We start from the raw sequence: 21,518 nt of genomic DNA, 5'->3' as shown, positions 1-21,518 counted from the left end.
GTGACTTTGGGGGATATTTTTCCACTTGAAATAATGCAGGCTGACACTATTCAACAAGATTCTGTGCCTGCGGCGGATACCGGCGCACAGTTGAAGGCGATGGCTTTTAATAAGCCTTTTATACAGTTTCCCCTGTTCGAGGCCAAAAGTAATTTGTCCGCATTGAGCTGTTCTACTTCGCTCACTCCTGGCTTAGTCCTCATCAAAGACCCCAGTACAGCGTAGGGGTCGCTCCAGTAACAGCAGCAGTCAGCAATCTAAACGATGGAGTTGCTAACCAGGTGAATTCAGCCACATGTCAAAGCGTTTGGGGGTGTGGAGCAAGTGGATATATTGAGCCCTATCCTGTCCTTGGATACCGAGACTATTCAGACTACAGGTACAGACACGCTACAACTATCAGTCAAAGACATGTTAAACTTAATCTTAGATGAGATTCGTGAAGTCAAACAGTTCCAGAGGGCAGAGCTTGTCGGAATCCAAAATCGCATGGACAAAATTGAGGACATTGTTTCTACATTCCCTCCTCGACTTCAGGAAGCTGAAGCCAGAATTTCAAGTCTAGAGGATGAGATGCCCAAGCTTCAAAAGGACGTCAAGGATGTTTTCAATTCGTCCAAGGCTCTGGAATCCAAGCTGGACGAACTGGAGAATTTCAAACGTAGATCAAATCTCAGAATTGTAGGGGTCCCGGAGAAAATTGAGGGTTCGAATATGGTCCAATGGGTCACTTCTTTTCTGTTGCATGAAGTAATCCTGGAATTCAAAGGAGATTTGACAATCACCTGAGCTCATCGGGTTCCTGCTCAGCCATTTCCAAATTCCTCTCTCCCCCGCACTATTTTGTTACATTTTGCAGATATTCGCATCAAAGAAACAATTTTGTCAATGGCCATTAAACAGGTTCAATTTGCAGCAAATCCCACTACAAAATGTCGGATTTTTTCCGACATGTCTGCTGCCGCTGCTAGGCGCAGAAAGGAGTTCGTGAAAATCTTGCACCTGTTCAAAGCTAAGGGGGCACAAGCCTCCATAGCACAACAGTCAAAACTAAAGGTGCTGATTAAAGGCAAATTCTACCTGTTAACAGATAATGATGAAGCTAATGATCTGCTCAGCAAAATGTCGCCTGGTTAGATGTTTTGGTCACTTTAGTGTTCTTTAGTGTTCTTTTTACTTTTTTCTTTTTTCAGATGACGGTCATATAATGGACATGTATATGTTGGATATGGTGGAGGGGAGTAGGAGGGGGAGGGTTTGGGAGGTTATGGGGTGTTATTTCAAGACACTTCTATGGTAGGGGTTAAGACCCAGTGGCAGGCGTAGGTGAGAGTAGTAGGAGGAGGGCGACGGGTGAAGTTTGGGTGGGGTCAAAAAAAGGGGGAAATATCAACGTTTTTTGCAGTCAGATGGTGCTTTGTGAAAAAGTTCTTCGCAGGCGCTGTGTTATTTTTGATGTTGCAATGTTTGATCAATACAAGTAAACAAATTGTATTATGTCTGTTAATGGGGGATTGAAATTAATTTCATTTAATGTGAACGGTCTAAATAATAGGAACAAAACGCGGGCCATAGAATCATGGATTCGGACTGAGAATCTGGCTGTTATAATGCTACAGGAAACCCATCTTTCTGCTACTAAAAAGGAGGATTTCCTTATGTTTAAATCATGGGCTTCTTTCGGGGGTTTTCATGCGCTATTAGCTCACAACGAGGGTGTTGCCCTTTTTTTGAATAAAAAACTGGAAGTTGAAATTATTCAGACGGATCAGGATGGTCTAGGTCATTGGTGTTGGGCCTCATGCCGTTTCAAAAATCAACAAAGTCCTATTACCTTTGTTAGCTTTTACGCCCCTATAGAGGATAACTCCCAGATTTATGATGCAATGTTTCAGTCCTTGTTACTACTAGGAGGGGATATTGTCATAGGTGGCGATTTTAATATACTCATGAATCCTAAATTAGATTCCACTTCATCCTCTAAAAGACAGTTTAAACCTAAAACCCTTCGGACTATGCTAAATAATATGACAACATTTGATCTGTGTGATCCATGGCGGGTGAAAAATCCACAGAAAAGTGAGTTTACTTGTTGGTCAAGTCGGTTTAAAACATCCTCTCGAATTGACTTTTTTTTGGCATCTAGACAGCTTAATTTTTCCTCACAGAAAATTTGCCATAATGGTTTCTCAGATCATGCAATGTTGGTTATTAATTTTGCTTTGGGTAACAACAATACTAAAATACCTAAACCCTGGATTTTCAATAAAGCTTACTTACAAGAGACAAATTGGGTGACGATACTTAAATCAGAGATTTCAGATTTTATAACTCGAAATTTAGGATCAGCTCCTTTACATATCATCTGGGATTCTCTGTAGGCTTTTATTCGGGGCATAATCATAAGTAAAGACGCAGCTGAGTGGCTCGTTGCAAAAAATATTAGGAATTCTCTCTCACAAAAAAATCACGATTTAACAACACAACGACATTTTAATCCAACTCTTAATGTCCAGGAACAACTTAACGTGGCAAAGCGGGATCTGAATGCCTATTACTATTTACAGACACTCATATTGAGACATTTAATCAAGCAGAAATAAGCTCTATAATGCTCTCCCACTATCATAACATATATAGTACACAGTACTCCATTGACCATCAAAAGTTGTAAAAATTTTTGGGGAGACATGTACTTCCAAGCCTATCCTTAGATGACCAACTAAATATGCGACGCCCATTCTCTCGTGCAGAAGTCGATTCGATTGTTAAGGACCTCCCATTGGGCAAGGCCTGTGGTCCTGACGGCTTTTCTGCTGAGTTTTTTCAAAGTTTTCTTTAATTCATTCGCTGATTTGTTTCTGTTATTATTAAATTCCATGCTCGAAGGCGGGCAAGTTCCCGCATCTTTCCACGAAGGGACGGTTGTTAGTTTCTTAAAAAAAGGGAAAGATTCTAAAGACCCCAACTCATACAGACCGATTACACTATTACGTTCGGATTAGAAAATTGCCACCAAATTATTGTCACTTTGTTTCAATATTATTTCGGCAGATTTAATTCATCCTGATCAAAACGGGGTTATTGTGGGCAGACAGCTTTTTACCAATACGCATTTTTTGATTGAGGCATTAGATTTTTTTTGAGTCACGGGGACTACAGGCTTTGGTTTTATTATTAGATGCTGAAAAAGCTTTTGATTTGGTGGTTTGGGCCACACTTTTTATTATTTTGAAACATTTCGGGATTCCACAACAAATCCTTATCTTAATACAGAATCTGTATACTGGTTTAATAGCTAATATAATCAATAATAAACTGGTAGCGGGTTAAATTTTAATTCAGCGGGGAACTAGGCAAGGGTGCCCCTTGTCTCCTGTTTTTTTTGCTTATTTTATTGAACCACTTGCCGTAGCAATCAGGAACTGCATACAGATTGTTCCCCCGGTCATCTCTATGGCTAAGATCAAACTATAGGCGGATGACATCATGCTATTAATTAAGCCGGATCTTCGATCACAATCACAGGCCATTAAGATTTTTGAAGAATTCGAGGCTGAAATTTTGTCTGTGGGGGTGCTGACCCTGTTCTACATCCGGATTTATATGGTTGTATTAACTCAAAACCTAAAAGATATTTGGGAATCTTTTTTTCCCCTACAATCCAGGATTTATATATACTTAATTTTGTCCCGTTGATTCAAAAGGTTCGTCTAATGTTTGCACGGTGGGATCCACTACCGTTATCTCTTCTTGGTAGAATAGCATTGATTAAAATGTCAATACTTCCCCTTTTTAATTTTTTACTCTCCACCACTCCAATTTTTCTGCCTGGTTCTTTTTTCTCTAAAGTCGAATCTATGTTTTCTGCATTTGTTTGGAAAAAAAAACCCTCGTATTGATATACGCACTCTATATGAAAGAACTGAATATGGCGGTCTCTCGCTACCCAATTTAAGAGAATATTACCATGCATATTTTGTATACTATTTAGACCGATTCAAGAATTTATCTTCAGGAGCGAATGCCTTTGACATTTTTTTCTCGGGTTAATATGTTCGGAAATTCAGATCCCATCCCCTCTTCTCGTACCCAAATCACCAAAATTTGTTCGATATAAGACCCTGAACTGGTTTTTCAAACGACGCAATGCCATGCTCAAAAGATATTCCCTCCCTTTCTTTAATTTATCAACTCCCTTATTTGGCGTTTTTTCTTTTCTAAAAATTAAAATCGAACCCACAATTACCGTGAACTGGGTGAATGCTGGGTTTCGAACGTTAGCTGATTTTGTGGACAATGGGTTTTGGCTAACGGTCGACGCCATGCAACGTCTGATTCCCAGTAACTTTTTGCTAATTAGGTCCTGCATTGAGATCCTTAAAACTCTGACTTTTTTAGACCTAAGCCATCTTAGTATTTCGTCACCGTTGTTTGAAGACCTTTTTATAAACGCAGTAACAAAAAAGCCAGGGGAATGGAAAAAATACTTGGCACAGAGTCGGGAGGAGGAATTGTGCTCCAAAGCAATACGCAAATGGCATACTCAGGAAAACATAGTGCTTCCTATCAATACATGGAAAACTATTAATAAGTTTAATTTCGGTTCATTACGCAGCGCCAACTGGCGTAGAATGTTATTCTTTAGCAAATGGCTTTTGTATCGCACTCCTGCTATTATTGCCAAAATGTATGATAATACGTCTGCAAATTGTTTTAGATGTTTTCAATGTGATCCAGCTAACTGGTCCCATATTATGGCACACTGTTCTAAAATTAAGCCTTTCTGGGATGCAATCTTTGATTCTCTTCAAATTTATTACGCAATTCCAATTGTTTGTAACGTTAAACTATTACTGTTTGGTTTTGATTCTGATTGCCAACTCTCAGAATATTTGGCTAAATTTGTCTATATTGCAATGGCTGTTGCTAGATCACTTTTATTGCAGAATTGGCGATCATCACAAGTTCCAGTGGTGCAGGAATGGCTTGACAAAATGAAAAGGGTCAGGAAATGCGAATAATTGTATGCAAAACGAGTTGGGGGGATAAAAAAGTTTGAAAAGATTTGGGGACAGTTTTTTGAGTAATTCTATTTTTTGTTACCCTATTAAGAATGTGAATGTATAGTTGTGACAAATTATATTTTCCTTTTTGTATTTGATTTAAAGACTGCAAATAACTTTAATAAAACCCATTAAAAAAACAACAAAAAACTATGATCTTTTGACTGATGTGCTAATAAACAAATACAAATATATTTTAAAGAATAAAAATCTATGCTAAAAAAAGTTAAAATAAATTAAACTATTTGTGAGGAGGAGCTCACTGTCAATAAACATTTTTTTTTTAAATAAAACTATTTCAAAATATACATACATTTTATTTATTTATATATGTATTATTTTATGTAAAGGGTCTACAAAGTTTTCAAAATATTTTATTAACCTTTTACAAGTTCAAAAATGATTATAACATTAATATCTATTAAATTACTGATCATTTAAAACTAAATTATTAATGCTGTAGCGTTGTATTATATTATTCTATGTTTAACAAACATATGCAATTAATTAACCCGTTCCGTGCTCGCTTCTGCCAACGGCTGACTCGAGCACTACCTCGCGGGTGCTGTGAACGACCGTCGGCCGACGCAGCCCCGCCCACTCTGTAGAATCCCTCTGCGGTAAACGGGTTAACTCTATTATTTAACTCAAAAACATTTAATCAAATGTTTAAATGTTGAATGCACTTTTGGAACATCAAATATGGTTATAAAGTCACTACTAGTAGTAACTTTCCAATCGTATTTGATGTTTTTACCGACTCCACTCCCTATTTCATGGGGTGGGGACGAGTAAATATATGGTTTTGAGTAACTCTACATCTGAAATGGTGAATAGCCAAGAGTTGTAAAGTTACTCAAAAGTGTTAGAGTAAACGTTCCCATGTAGATTTAATCACATGCAAGTTTACCTTCATGAATAGACCCCTTAATCTCTATACTACAGTAGCCCCGGGATCACAGAGCCTCTGAGCATTAAAAGACAGTTGAGTTTTCAGAATGATCAGCTGACCTGCAAGTAATCTCAAATTGAATTCATTATACTCAATTTGATGTCATACGTATTTGTTGTGGGCACCCTTAATATTCAGTGAGTTCCCAGTAAAGCCCTACACCACAGGATCTCATCTTTCAATTGTTCAATCTCCCACCCGAACAAAGTTTACCTACGGCACATTTCAGCCTTTAGAAATTTCAACTCTCACAATCAGGGAGTATTAACAATGTCTTCACAGGACTACGTAGCACCTTGGTTCCTCACCCACACATTTATCCGTCCCAAGAGTTTATTGTGCAAAGAATATCTTGAGAGTGCACAGCTGAGGGTCTATCCCTGTTGGACCTGCACCATGTCCCTAACATTCCTCTTAGCCCAGTTCAAGACACCGCACCTCATTCCTCAAGGTCTTCAACAAGGGTGATTCTGTTGAGGTCCGCACAGGCGATTGTCCATTTGTCTGCACAGGAGGCTCCAGCATGCTCTTTCTGTACTCCTCCTTCCGGTTGTTCATCTGGAGGCTGAAGTAATCGGGGGCTGCAGCAGACTGGACTATGTTGGAAGGGAAAAGTCCAGAGCGGCCACCAATGGAACCAAACTGCCAACCTTTCAGGGGAGAAAAGCAGCAGAATCTTCAGCAAAAGACTTTTCAAAGAAAGTTATCATGGTAATACAGTAGTGATAGTGTCTGTGCTAACTTCTTTTCAGTGGGAGAATCTGCTCTTCTTAAATTTTATAAGCCTCTCATGCTGTCTGAAGAGGGTGCCTCCTTGAACAGTAAGATATTGTAAGATTGTCCTTAGAAAATACAGAGTCTATTCTGAACATCCAGGGGTGGGAATTGTGACCGTCGCTTGATATTCTGCAGAACAGTCTAACAGCCCAGAAATACATTCCCACTGATACCTGCACCTTCTTTGAGCAACAAAAATACTCTGCACATCCAGGCACGCATTGTTCTCCAACAGCATAATATCTATGTATATTCTTAAATTCTACAGTAGATGTGCAAGGGCACAGCAAACAATCGTACACCTACAGTTCTCTTGGTAATAACCAATTATCAGACCCTATAGATACACTATTCTTTTTGCCTCAGCAATTTTAAAGGCCAACCTAAATAACAAAGTCTTTGTGCTATCAAAGTTGTGACTGTAAAGACAGAATCAACGCCTCAGAATCTGAACACAAATTGCCTCTGATTTAGCAATACACGAAATTCCATAAACGTTATGAATCGAACACATTTGTACATACTATGAACTGGGAAAAAACAATGGGAGAGCAAGGGTATTGTGTGGGCGCGCCCACTATGTGTATGTGAATACTTGTAGTCACTGTTTGTGGCATGAGTTGAGTCCCATTGGGTGTTTAAAAGACCCCTCGCACACCACCCTAGTTGGTGTCATGCTTCATCATTCGGGTCCCAACCGGGTGGCGGAATGCCCCCAGTTGTGCTACGACGCCTGATTACAGCGGAGCGGGTGATGGTGCGTTAGTGTGATGTGAAGTTCTACAGTTAAAAATATCACTGAGAATCCTTGCCTCAACTTTATTATTGGCGGCTCAGGATATATGTTAAAATCTAAGTGGTGCAACTAGTAAGGATTGATTACCTATCAGTTGACTATGTGTGATGGTCTACATGTTTCAGCCCCCTCTGGGTAATTTAATGGGCTTTCTTCAGGAAGGTGAATAGTGAGTGGTGAAAGGTGATTAGAGCCACGCGTTAAAACCAATGTGGTACCTACACACTCGCTAAGGTGTGTGGTAAAAAAGGTGTGAAAAGAGTGTCGCATACTTACTGACACTACAAATAGGCAAAAAAAATCCTGTGGGAAGAAAGAATACAAAACACAACATACAAATTCTGCCAAGTTTCACCTTGTGGCTATAATGTGTGTGGGGAAGGGGAGGAACCTGTAAGTGCAAAACTTAACACAAATCTCAGAATCCTAATTTGGGCTCACGCTCCCATTCGTGCTCAAATTATGATTCCCAATTTGGACTATAACTCCAATGTCTTATCATGTACTCGGTTAAAAACAATGCTATCTGGGTCCTCTCAAATTGTTCTTTTTGAAGTGTTTTGATGCCCTGGGCCTTATCAAACTATTTAAATTATTAGCTGATAAATGTCTTTGGAGCATCCACAAATGCAGAGGGTGAACGATCTATAGGATTAATCAATACATTTCCAAACTGACTAGTCTTTAAGAGTTGCCTCATTTCAAAATGGGTCCTGTTCCCTAAATGTACCATTGATCTTCAGGCCTGCACACCACTAATCCCATAGTCCCTTTTCTTTAACACAAGGTTAGCTACATCTTACCTGGCTGAAGTCCCTCTATGGGCAGAAGCTTAATGATGTCACCCTTCTTGAAGTGCAGAAGGCTCTTGTCATCTGTGATGTAACTCCGGAGGGCAATGACGTGGATGGAATCCTGAATGAAGATGCATTGAAAAGGTTTAAAGATGGAAATGCAGACTGCATTCACAGAGACAAAAGATGCCACCAGTGGAGTGAATGGGTATAATGTGAGGGGTCAAAGCAGAGTCCTTGGGATTATCCGGATGGTGAATGCTCAGCAAATCGCATGCAACAGTGCATGCCATCAGAGCAATGGAAGGAGTCACAGGGCCTCTGGAACAAAAGTATACAATGGCCTTCCCCTTCAGTAACACCACTCATTCCTGTTTATATATGAGTGACAAGATACAAAACTTTTAATAAAGGAGTCCAAGGGAACTTATTTTTAAAGACTAAGTAGTGTTCTGTCCCCAACCTACAATACGTATCTACACAAGGAAACTACTAGTCTATCAAAAAAGGGGAGGCAGTGTAAGGCAAAAACAAAACAGAATCTGAGTCATCACCACAACCTGTTCTTAATATAGGAAGGAATCCCATCAGCCCACCAAGTGGCAGAACTTCATCATCTGGGGTTAGTTGTAACTGGTACAACCAGTACAGCTCACCCTTTAGAATGGAAAGCTGCACTGGGCCATAACACCAGTGATGGATAAAGCCACACCTTGTTTTTTTGGGTCAGTGGTGCTGAATAAATTTTCAGTGCTTCAAAACATAATAGAATAAGATTGCGATTTAAAATTGACTACTATGATAACTATGGATACTTTAATATGCGCGATCACAGTGTCAAATCTAAAAACAGTGTGTTGATAGTTGTGTTGTTTTTGCCTTACACTGCCTCCCCTTTTTTGATAGACCAGTAGTTTCCTTGTGTAGTTACGTATATATGAGGGACCTCATCTATTTGGGAGAGTAGCTAGTTACTGCCGGTGTAGATGTATCTAAAGTCATAACATTTTCACAGTTTGCCCAATGAAGAAGAGTAGTAAATACTCCTACTTTGCTGATGTTTTTTTCTTCCTGCAGTTAACTGGTTACCGTCGGATGGTCACTGTACTTTATACAGACCTCCTGCATTTGTCGGATGTAATATAGCGCCCATGAAGCTATGACTGGACATTTTTAGTAAATTTTAATAATTGATTGCATCTGCCTTGATATCTTGAAGTTTAACATCAAGAATCTGTTTAAAAATATTATTTAAATATGATTTTTCAGAATGTTCAAATATACATTTCCAGATACCACCAGGCATACTGTGCGAGAGCATATTAAGGTATGGTAAACATCAAAACCACTGCTGACATATTAGCTTTAAAAATGCATATTTCCTATCGGCCTTTAGAGGCGTCGAGCCTGCCCGTGCATTGTCTATGAGGCTCGGGTAGAAGTCACTCGAGTGCAGCCCAAGCACGGTGTGACACAGAACTTTGCCACCGTAATGCGTGAAAGGACTGGTGTGGGGTCAGTGCTTTATTTGTGCCAATGGTTACTATTTCGCCACCTACTTTTGGGGCCAGCATTTATTTAATTATTCAGATATTTACCAAGAGCGAGAGAAGGAAAAAAAATCACATACATCGGAAAGCAGGAGTAAGAGAAAGACGGGAAACCCGTCACAAAGGGAGAACGCAGGAACCAGCAAGGGTGACATAAAGGGACAGGGAGTGTCTGGTAGTGGATTTAAGAGGCATGAGCTGGTTTAAGACAACCAGTCCTGGTATTTGGTGTGCCGAGGTTTAATACGTTTAATGGCACCGGCAGCGGGCTTCTGAGCAGAGCTTCAGGCAGCAGCACCGGGTACAAGGGCAGTGGCGTAGCATGGTCAGGTGGTACCCGGTGAGGAAAATTTCTTGGCACCCCCAGCTTGACAAAATGGCAAAAATATGTCTTTAAAACAATTTTTTTTGCCATTTTGTTACCCACCCTCCCCTTCAGTGATGACACCCGGGGCGGTCCGCACCCCCCTTCCTACACCCTGTGTAAGGGGTTGGTGGTAGAAGAAATCCAAAGTATATATATAGAGCGGTCAACCTCCAATCTGGGGAACCAGGTTCGAGTCTCGGTAATGACCCTGGACATCCTGTATTTCTGGGCAAATTACTTAATCTCCCCGTGCCCAACAAAAATGAATGTGTGTCCTCATGTAACGCAAATGGTGCAATGTGAGGCGCTCCGATACCGGGTCAAGTTGGCGCTATATAAAACTCAGTAAAGAATAAATAAATAAATATGCATAGCTTTGTTCACAGAACCAGTTTTTTCAAACGATCCCGCCTGAAAGTTGTGCTCCACAACATGTCATATTGACTGTGTGTGAAGCTCATTTTCGTTTCTAATGTTGCCAAGATTAATGATCTGTGAACACGGACACAGCAGAGGGCAAACGCTACAGCCGATAAATGCAGACACAGCAAGTTGCATATAGGAAAATGAAAGGGAAGTACTTTTTTTTCATTTATTTGCCAAACATTTTTCAAAACGCCTTAAGTATTTAAACGACCAGTGCGCTAGGTATTTTGGAATATGCAGTGAAGTTACCCAATCTGTTTTAACCCAACAAATACCGAAAGTCTTCAAATGTTGTTTTCATGCGCTCACTGCTGCTAGATGAAATATTTGAAAGAAAGTCATAACTGAATGTCTATTTTATAAGAGTGGGTTTATGCTCAGTGGAATGACTGCATCAAATACAGCCATGGCTTAAAGCTGTCAAGTCTTCTAATAAGCTGAGATATATTGTTGGCAGACAGACACAGATATGAGTGTCAGCTCAGGAAAACTCAACAGAGGGAGATGGAGGTGGGATTAACATGGTCAGATTTAGTGGCACCTTGACTAAAACTAGGAGCAGAATGAAAGGCTGATTTTTGTATTCCACCAGGTTGTATGGGAATGCAGCAAGGAGACCATTCTCCCCATTAAGGCGAGAGATAATAAAATATTGCAGCACAGTTAGAAAGCCGTCCAGAGGATGAATGGTTTTACCTTACAAATTAGATATTGTTGGTAGTGTGCAGACTTTGTTGCAACCAAACCCTACAACACGTCTGCGATGAAGGCTGATGAGATGCTGAATGCTGTGTTTGGACTTAGCCAGGAGTGAACTGGCAGATGCCAATTACATGAGTTGAACAGAAATTCAGTTTTAGAAATGAATTTCTAGAGTCCGTCGTCAGATGTTTAGCCATGTGACCGCCTGCCCTATTTAAAGTGGGCAAGCAAATGGCCAATTTTCACTGTCTGTCACCGCCAGGTAAAACCTGGGGTAAGTGACAGTGAAAACTTGTAAATGACCCCCACTACACAGGAGAAATCTCCCGGGTAAGGGGGGTCATTGTTTTTTTCCAGTTTAGGGATTTTATCTTTGACAAAAAAAAAATATTGAAGGTTTGATTTGGGGTTCTGCCATTTTGATGGAGTTGTCTATCACATTTTCAGTGCATTGACAGGAACCGTTGTACCAGCGTTTCCTGACAATGCAAGAGATGCCTGCTGTAAATTCGGCAGGTGGGTACTTCATCGATGAAAAGAAGTACTTCACTCAGTTGGGTCAAGAAGTTCCCAGCCTAGGTGTACATACATGAAGAGGACTGGAAAACTGTACACTTATTTTTTAGTATGGGGTTCAAAGTTCCCAAAAAATAGAACACATGTTTGTAACTGCAGAAGTAGTAAGTGAGGAGGAGTTGAAAGCGAAATTACATGAAGATGCGCCAGAGTACAAGAGGATGTCAGAATATTTAGCTTTATTGCGAAACTACCCAGTTTCCTTTAAGGTCAGTTTACATCTGATGTGCAAATTCCTTGGGTGGCTGCAAAGAATCATTGCACAGCAACCTCACAGGCAGAGCACCTCACCTTTTTCAGCTCGTGCAGGAAGAGATCCACGAGTGCTTTGAGCTGACATGCTTTGGATGATAGTAGTACTAGCTGTTCATTCCTCAGGGAGAACTCAAGTGTGTTGGGGGTCCTCAGTTCCACAGACAGCACGTCAGCATAGCTGTAAATCGGGAAAAAGATTGGAGAACACAGTGAGAATTTCCCCTGTCCACTTCTACTTTTTTTTTTCCTCTTTTTTTTTACTACCTATAACCAACACTGGCTAACTAACCAGAGGTTTTTTATTAACTTTATTTTTGAGTTTAAGCAGCCATACAAAAAAACTACACTACAGAGTTATTTGGCATGGCACAGACCAACTCCAGGTGTGGAGTACAACAAATTGACTTACAAGTCGGATGAGCAGGGTTGTAGGGATACGAATTAACAACCATACATCACAATTGTTGCAGGCATGATGTAGGTGCACACTTTGGAAATGTCTCCCCCCCACCCAAGTAGTGCATACCCACGAGTATAACCACCACCACATCAAACGACAGCCACTTCTGTTCACACAAGACATTAATGAGCACATCAAGCGCTAGAGCACACAGCATGCTTCAAACAAATCCAGCATTATGCAACTCCCCCATGTTATCTAAAGCACCATTACCACACCCTCCTCTTCTCCGGTTTCTGCCTCCGTCTTCATTCGATTGAGATAGGTAGGGCTGATATGGTCCCCATATATCTCCTGGGCTGCTACACACCGGCTGTAACTCACGGTACAGATATCACTGTGTGTTGCCATATGCCATGTCTACATGACAGTCTTTGTGAGTCTGGAGTGGGCCTATTCTGTGTGCCTAGCATGCAGCAACTCCAGGGTCACCAATTGGTTCCCAAACTCCTGAGGACCCCATTGAGTCACCAATGGAAGCCAGGCACCCCGAGCAATTTGTATGATTTAAATTCCAAACATTAAAACAGTAATTCGAAAACAATAAACACACATGTGCAAACAAAACAAATATTCGAATTACTAAGGATTTTAATATTTTATATTGAAAGAATTTGCAAAAAACAGAAAGGTTAGTGCTGCATCTCCCTGACTAACTTTTAAATGGTTGGTTTTATTTCGCAAGGCTCCTGCCAGGGCAAGATTGGAAACCCAAAGCAGCCCTGGCAAATGTTTTCAGACCAGTACCCATACAGTGCACACCAGGTGCAGTGAGTGAGCCTGACCACTGCAAAGGGGGCTTGGGGAGGCTCTCCCTCAAAACATTTTAGGAAACAATGGTGAATTCTATATCAAATTTATCATTATATATTGAATTGTATCAGCTTTTAAAGAATAGTAAATGATGACCTTACTATGCACCAGGATACGACAATCTTTGTTGGGGTTCCTCAATGATTCCCTTATTATCACCCTCCAACCGTGACTCTTATCTCTCAATACCCCCTCTGTCACATGTATTTCATTTTTTATAGCATCTATCATACCAATGAAGGATGTCAGAGCCCTTCACATCAAACACATATATGGCAGATTTACAAGTCCTTTGCGCCATGGGTGCTTCACAAAAAGTAACGCACTGGTGGTGCATTTTAGTGCCCCATATTTCCAAGGCGGGAAAAGCCACCCTGTGTGACTTTTCCTGGTCTTTTAATATGGCCCATTTGCACACAGCACTTTGCGTGAAAGGGGCGTTCCCTGGGTGTTGCTGTGGGTGTTCCCACGCAACACCCATGAAACCAGACACATTTACAGATTTACTATAATTCGTATATCTGGAAATGTGTATGAATGCTATGCCTCCCCAGGGGAGGCGTAGGGAGGTGCAACCAGGAGAAATGTATTCATTTCTCCTCGTTTTTTCCTCTTTCTAAACGTGTTGCATTCTGCAGCACGCATAGAAAGAGGATATCACTGTTTATGTACAAGAAGGGTTCCCTTCCTGCACATAAACAATCAGTAAAACAATGAAGTTTTGCAAGTTCTATGTGTGCTAATGCATCACACTTAGAAGTTGAAAAACACCATTTCTGATTATTTATGTGCAGGAAGGGAACCCTTCCTGCATATAAACAATCTCCCCACGATGCAGGCATCCTTGCACCATGGTGCAAATGTGCCTGTGCAGGGCATGGCAGCAGTTTGTGCGCCAGCGCAGGGGGAAGCACAGAGATGCAACATATTGTTGTAAATATGTTGCATCCTGTGCTTTGAAAGTGACTGAGTGCAGCGGAGCCAAATGGCTGAGTCACTTTACTTGTAAATCTGCCCCCTAGAGGCAATGATTCATATGTGTAAATCAGTGTATAGAAAATGTTACATAAGGCAAATGCGATTATAAGGTGTAGGATTCACATGTCATTCATAGTGGTGGGCATTTGTAAAGAGTGCTTGGTCTGGAGAAGCACAAACTCAGGATCCAGAGCATAACACAGTGGTTAGCATTGACTTTAACAATAAAAATGTGTTTCCACCCAAATAAACCTTTTTAGCAGCATCAGGATAATGAAAGACTTGAAAAAAACATAAGTCTCTAACTTGTACATTGCAGTTTGCAAGCAGCTGTTTAATGGCAATGTTAGATCTGGGGGTCTCTAGTTAGTAATGGTATTCACCTTTGTCCAAATAGGGACCCTTACTTCTAAGTCAGGATAAGGGGATTACACTTCTAAATAACCGCTGCTCACCCCCTTGGTAGCTTGGCATGAGCAGACAGGCTTATCTCAGAGGCAGTTTGTTAAGCATTTGTGAATATACACAGTAATACAGTGAAAACCCTACAGATGGACACAACACAGGTTTTATAAAAATCAGTATTCTTTATATAGACTTAACACAAGACCACAAACGAGAAAAATCCACAATACTACACTTAAGATTGCTTTAGAGATGATAAAAGTTACTAAGTTCAAGTTGATGATAAATGCGACAATGTTCTCAACAAAGTACCTGGATGTGTAACGCAAAGTAAACAAAAGGCTCGCGAAAGGAGAGATGCATCGGTTCCGTGATCCAGGGGAGATGATGCGTCGTGCCTCAATGCTTGCGCTGAGTAGGGGATGCGTCGTAATCCTTACCGGTGCGGAGGTGATGCGTAGATTCTCGGCATGGGGGCCCTTGGCGGTGCGCAAGATGGTGCCTTGATGCGATGCGATGATCCGGGTGCGATGCGAGAAGATGGTGCCCTTGATGGGGCGATGCGATGACGATGCGTAGATGCCCTGGCACCCTTGCGACGACTCTGTACTTAGGAGTCGCGACAGGCCCTGCGACACGCTTCTCCGGTGATGCGATGGCGACTCTCACGATGCTGTCACACTTATCCGGTGACGTGACAGCAGGCAGCTTCGATGAACACACACTTCCAGGGAGATGCAGCGAAGGCTCGCTTCTCCGGCGATGTGACCATTTCAGCTGCGGCGGCGACACGCTTCCTCTCGATGCGTCCCGCTTCCAGCTCCCAGCGACACACAAATGTCTGGAGTTGAGAATTCCCAGCAAGGAAATTTAGAGAGGAGCTGAAGATGAAGTCTTTTGTCCCTGTGACTTCAGCAGGAGGCAAGCACAGTTCAAGCCCTTGGAGAATTTTCTTAAGATGATGAAAGTCCTTAAAAAGTTCCTTCTCCTTTCCTTGGCAATGAAGCAACCACTGCAGGCCAACCCAACAAACAGCACACTGGCAGAGGGGCAGTTAAACTCCTGCAGCTTCCTTGGTTCTTCTCCTTGGCAAAAGGTTTCTTGTAACAGAAGAGATCTAATTTCTTGGGATCAGGGTCACAATATTTATACCCCAACATCCTTTGTTCTCTGAAGGCAGAGAGGCCTCTGACTAGGCCTCTGCCTAGTCCAAATCAGTTCCTGAGCACTTTGGTTACATGACTGTCTTCTTCCTTTCACTGTCTAGTGCAGAGTCATCAGCCGACCCACAGAAGGGAAGATACTTTGTTGACAAGATTCCTTCTCTCCTTTTTCCTTTCACCGTGCAGGGCAGAGATATCAGACAAGCCACAGGAGGTGGAGCCAGCATTGTAGAGGGAAGGCCCGGCCCTATTCAGGTCCCAGGTGTAACTCCTCCCTCCCATCTAGATGCAGATCTCGCTATTCACCACTGGGCTTCCCCAGCCTTTCTCCTGGAATCTCCCAGCCCTGTCACTCACAAACCCAGACAAGGAATACACAACCTAGCAGAGGCAGGCCTGGACAGTTAGGCAAGAAAATACCTACTTTCTAAAAGTGGTATTTTCAAACACAGAATATTAAAACCAACTTTACTAAAAGATGTTCTTTATCATTCTGAGTTCAGGCATACTAAATTCGAATTTCTACCATGATCCCTGAGTCAGTTAGGATTATAAGAATGTAATCATCTAACTGTCCATTCTCGCCTATGGAGAACAGGTAGCCTTCAATAGTGAAAAACAAAAATGGCCGTAGTTCACTATTAGGACATGCTACACACACCAGAGCATGTCCTACCTCATACTTACAATGCACCCTGCCCTTGGGCCTACCATAGGGGTGTCTACCATGAAGCAAAGGGAAGGTTTAGGGACTGGCAAGTGGGTGGACTTGCCAAGTCGACATGGAAGTACTAGACTACACAGCCCGTGCAATGGCAGGCCTGAGACACACTTTACAAGCTGCTTCAGTGGGTGGCACAACTAGTGCTGCAAGCCCACCAGCAGCATTTGATTTACATGCCCTGGGCACACATGGTGCACTGTACTAGGGGCTGACAGGTAAATCAAATAACCCAATCATGGAATCACCAATTAGTACATCAATTTAACATAGGGAGCACTTGCACTGTGTCACTGATTAGCAGTAGCACAGTGCCCAAAGCATATAACCAGCAAAAACAAATCAAAACAGAGGAGGCAATCCGTCAAAATGGAAGGGAGACTCACGCCAATGATGCCAGGTCTAACAGACAGTTTATAGGTCACTGTGCTAGATTACGTTTATCACTTATGAACTGCAGAGTAACAAAAGAATCTGTGACAAAAGCAGTAACCCACTAACCTATGCACATAAAAAACTGTTTTTTAAAATGCATGGTACACGTTCTTTGCAGCAGGCATATTAACCCTCTGTGCTACATTAGATAAGTCAAAGCTGCCACTTGACAACACTCCCATCCATCCCCAGCAGGTACATTAAGCACTGACGTTATCTTGACACTTTTATTGTTGCTGGGAAACTGCTAATTCTACAAGGAACTTTGTAGTGCTTTTAAAATGACTGCCTGAGGACCCCCTGGGAATGTGTCACGGACCCCTGGGGGCAGTGCTTGAAATGGAAAAATAGAAGTGCAGGTACTCCATACCAGAGTACCTGCTTGTTTCTGAGAAATGCCGGTATTGGCCAATTAAAAGTATAGCATTTCTCTTGAGCAGTGCCAGTACTCTCCCTATCAAATTAAAAAAGTGCTGGTACTCCGTACCGGACATTACCGGCCCATTTAAAGCACTGTCTGGGGGTCAGCGGACCACAATTTGGGAAACACTGGCCTAGATGGTGACGGGATATCTTTGTAATAGTACAACAGTGCCAGTAATTAGGTCCCTGCTATGTGCGCAACAGTAATTTCTCCAAGTTCCCGCCAGGACTGTCTGCCAAAAATACTGCACCCCTGGACAGAATCAAGCCACATGGGCAAACACCGCCTCCTCCACACCACACCTGAGGCAGCTTGCTGTGTCGCGTAATCCATACCGGGATAGGTGAGCCAGCATGAAATACTCTATTAAGGTACTTGAAATGTTTTGTTTTTAAACAGTTTTTATCAATTTTCCCAAAAGAAGAAATAGCACATGTGCAAACAGGTATGGCAGTATCGAATACAAAGATGAAATTATATTGGCATTCAGAATGCCAAAACAATGAAGTAAAGGGCTACAGTGCAGCCAAGGTATGCCATCAGTTGCAACAAAGTAACTTACACATCAAGAAAGGGGGAAGGGAGGAAAAGAACAATGATAAGTAACTTATTCCTCATCGTGCGGAAAAATGAGTTCACTAATATCAAGTGGTCTGAAGCGCGAGTGAAGAAAGGGGTTTAGGGGGTTCCCATGCTCCAGTGAGGGTCACCATAAGTGGAGGGGGAGCAAAAGTGGGGAGGTGCAAACGGGCAGGGGGGAAAAATGCAGGGGGTTTGGTGAGAGAGATGGCGTCAGGGGGGAGCGCTCCCTCCGACACCTCTCAGCCAAACACCGCCTGTAGGGGTTATGGGAGCATTGGAATGGGGAAGGGGCAGGGAGTCCCAGGCTTGTTAATGCATTCAAGTGGGAGTGGAGGGGGGCCCTGAAGTATGTGAATGTGAGTCCTGCGTCTGAGCGGCGAGTGACAGTAAATAGGTACTTAATAGTTGCCAGACATCTTTTGTTCTGGAGGATGGCGGTCGTAAAGATGCCTACAGCTCACTAGTGGTGTCACAGTATGTCACCCAGTTGGTGGCACATGGGGGAAGCCTCTTACCCCACTGGGGTGCAACCTTGCGCTTTGCCATGAGAAGAGCAATTGCAATGAAAAGTCTAATGTTTTTGGGAAGATCCAGCAGATAGTCTAGCCCAGCAATGCCATAAGTGTGTCCGAACTTAAGTTCCCTCTAGCATAGGGATTATTTTCATAAAATATCTCCCCGTATTGCGACACAAGGGTGCAGGACCAGGCCATGTGGAGAAAATCTGCATCTGGTGCGTGGCATTTCGGGCAGTCCGAGGAGCGTGTTCCGTAATAACAGTGTGGGTCAGTGGGAGTCACCTACGCGGTTCGGGCTGGACTGTTCCCATGAGGCACAGGGTCAAGACTGATATGCATTTAGCTAGGTCTGAACTGAGGTGGCAAAGTGAGTTAAAGAATGATGATGGGTTCAACCCAGATCTCAGACTGGGGGTGAGTGTCTGAAAAGTTTCATTGCCCCGTCCATCATCTCCTTGTGTTTGCTTTGTTCACCCTAAGTTGTCAGGGTATGCCCAGACGTGGGTCCCCTGCTCACTTTGCCACTGGATTCAAGCTAGCCTGACTGATGAAGGGTGTTACCCAGAAACCGGTCCCAGGATGCATGTTTCAGGTTCAGGGAAGACCTGCCTAGGCAGTTCGGGCTGGACTGTTCCCATGAGGCACAGGGTCAGGACTGATTTGCATATAGCTGGGTCTAAACTGAGGTGGTGAAGTGAGCTAAAAAATTATAATGGATTTAACTCAAATCTGTGACTGGGGTGAATGTCTGAAAAGTTTCAGTGCTCCATCCATCATCTCCTTGAGTTTGCTTTAGTCACATATGCGCACCACAGAAATTTAAAATGCAGGAGTTTATTGTACTTGAAATGTAGCAGACTGTGACAGCTATACAGTGAAACAGATTTCATTATGGAGCAACAGTAAGTCCACTGTGTGTCACTGATGGCAACACCAAGGTCCCGTTGCCAATCTACTTCCAATAAACCAAGGGGACCCCTGAGAATGATTGTAGGTGGAGGTGCAGGGAAAAGGAAACAGTACAATAACACAAAAACTCCACCTGTATTAGATCAATAAGTGCTTATAAAGTCACTAGATACAAACGGTCTCCCTCCCAGGAAACAGTGGGTAAATAACGTAGCAAAGGATTATGAATACATAGATTTGTTTTGATCAAAATTCATGGGAAACATAGTTCATACATTGTGAGACATTGAATCGTAAAAAACAATAAAGAATAAATTATTAATACCCCACACAATAGAAGAACAGTCAAGCAATCACAATCACTCTCACTCATTCATTCACAGACGTCCAACTACTACAGAGGAACATTCATTCAAGGAAACAGAAATTCTGGGGACGGTCAGAGAGGGGCGAATACCTAAAGATCGGATGATAATCAAAGAAGTAATGTAAATGGGATAGATGCTGATAGATACAGTGTTGTATCCTCTCATTGATAAATAGCAATACAAACTAAACAGAGTTGACAAATTGAAGTAAATGTTATCACAGAAAGAAATATAAAGGTTAGCAATAAACTCTCTCCACAATAAGTAACAATAACGATATTAGGGGGAGCAGTGGATCATGTAGGTTTCGCCAAGTAGGTTCGTGGTGCCGACGTACTTTTCGGTGAGTGACCTCACCAGGGTCTCACCTTCATCAGGGCACAAACCAATGGAATAACAAAAGTGGGGGTATCTGAAAGTTTAATCGATAAATGAGCAGGTCTATAGATAGCCGCGAGAGCAGGAGAGACTCCGGGAACAGGGAAGAATAGATGCCTAGAGGGTGAGCTGACGCAAGGCAGGGCAGCGCGGAGTATCAGGTCGAGGGGTGGGAAGATCCTCGTGGGATTTCGTTTCGCGGCGCTGCGTATCAAGGCCCTAACAGTGGTGCAATCTGAAATGGGATAGAATGGAGGTGAAACAGGCAGAGAGGGAGGAAGTTCACAGATAGAACTCGGGATGGCAGCCCTTCAAGAGACCCGAGGGGGTCCTCCTGGGTCCGGGGAATGGAGTCGTTCAATCAAGTTGGATGATTGGGCAGGTAATCTTCGGGAAACGTCTGGTCCACAATGAGTTTCCTGGGAGGGAGACCGTTTGTATCTAGTGACTTTATAAGCACTCATTGATCTAATACAGGTGGAGTTTTTGTGTTATTGTACTGTTCTAGTTGCCAATCTAGCCTGACCTCCCAGATGCCAAGGCGCCACGCCTCTTGTGTAAGTGCATAAAGTTTTGCTAGGATGTGACATGGTGTGGACATTTGAAAGAGGTTTGTCAACGTCAGCAACTCTGGGGGGTTCAAGCAAGTCCTCCCCTAGTAGGTCACATATTGTGTATCTGGCCCTATAGTAATAGAACTGGGTCAGGACAGAGGATTCTATCTTCTAAACAGTAACCTGTTCCCAGCTGCACATGGCACCGTCTTGGAAGAGATCTTACATAGCAGGTAGACCAAGTCTCCGCAACACTCCCCTCTCCAGTGACAGAGGAAACCACGTACACCAATCCAATGGAACATATGGCAATTAAAGGAAGAATACAGCCTGTTGTTCTAGAAGCTGCTGCCAGTAATAGACCTATCACATTTAGTGAGTCCAGGACATTGTATTGTGACACTGGCCTCGCAAACAAGGTCTAGAGTAGTGATAACCAGGAGGTAGCCTCTAGCTCAAAGCACAAATGTGGTAAGTCCTTCGGGTCATAAACCCAGTAATGAGTGAACATACACTGCTCAGCCCTGTAGTAGGTCTCAAGGTCCGGCG

General features: G+C 42.5%; 1 protein-coding gene across 2 annotated transcripts in view; it reads right to left on the bottom strand.

Annotated features, from left to right (window-relative positions):
- Positions 1-21,518, bottom strand: part of MYO15B (myosin XVB) — an 810,836-nt gene that overhangs the window by 267,269 nt on the left and 522,049 nt on the right. For both annotated transcript variants that reach the window (XM_078654532.1, XM_078654533.1), the window contains 3 exons: positions 12,298-12,439; positions 8,395-8,506; positions 6,457-6,668 (listed from right to left, as the gene is read on the bottom strand). In XM_078654532.1, coding sequence (XP_078510658.1) covers positions 6,457-6,668; positions 8,395-8,506; positions 12,298-12,439 — 466 coding nt within the window. The remainder of the gene's footprint in view (positions 1-6,456; positions 6,669-8,394; positions 8,507-12,297; positions 12,440-21,518) is intronic.

This window comes from Lissotriton helveticus, chromosome 7, assembly GCF_964261635.1.
Source record: "Lissotriton helveticus chromosome 7, aLisHel1.1, whole genome shotgun sequence".
In the NCBI taxonomy this organism is placed as follows: Eukaryota; Metazoa; Chordata; class Amphibia; order Caudata; family Salamandridae; genus Lissotriton; species Lissotriton helveticus.
The sequence above is the reverse complement of the archived record's forward strand: the minus strand, read 5'-3'. Positions and strand labels throughout refer to the sequence as shown.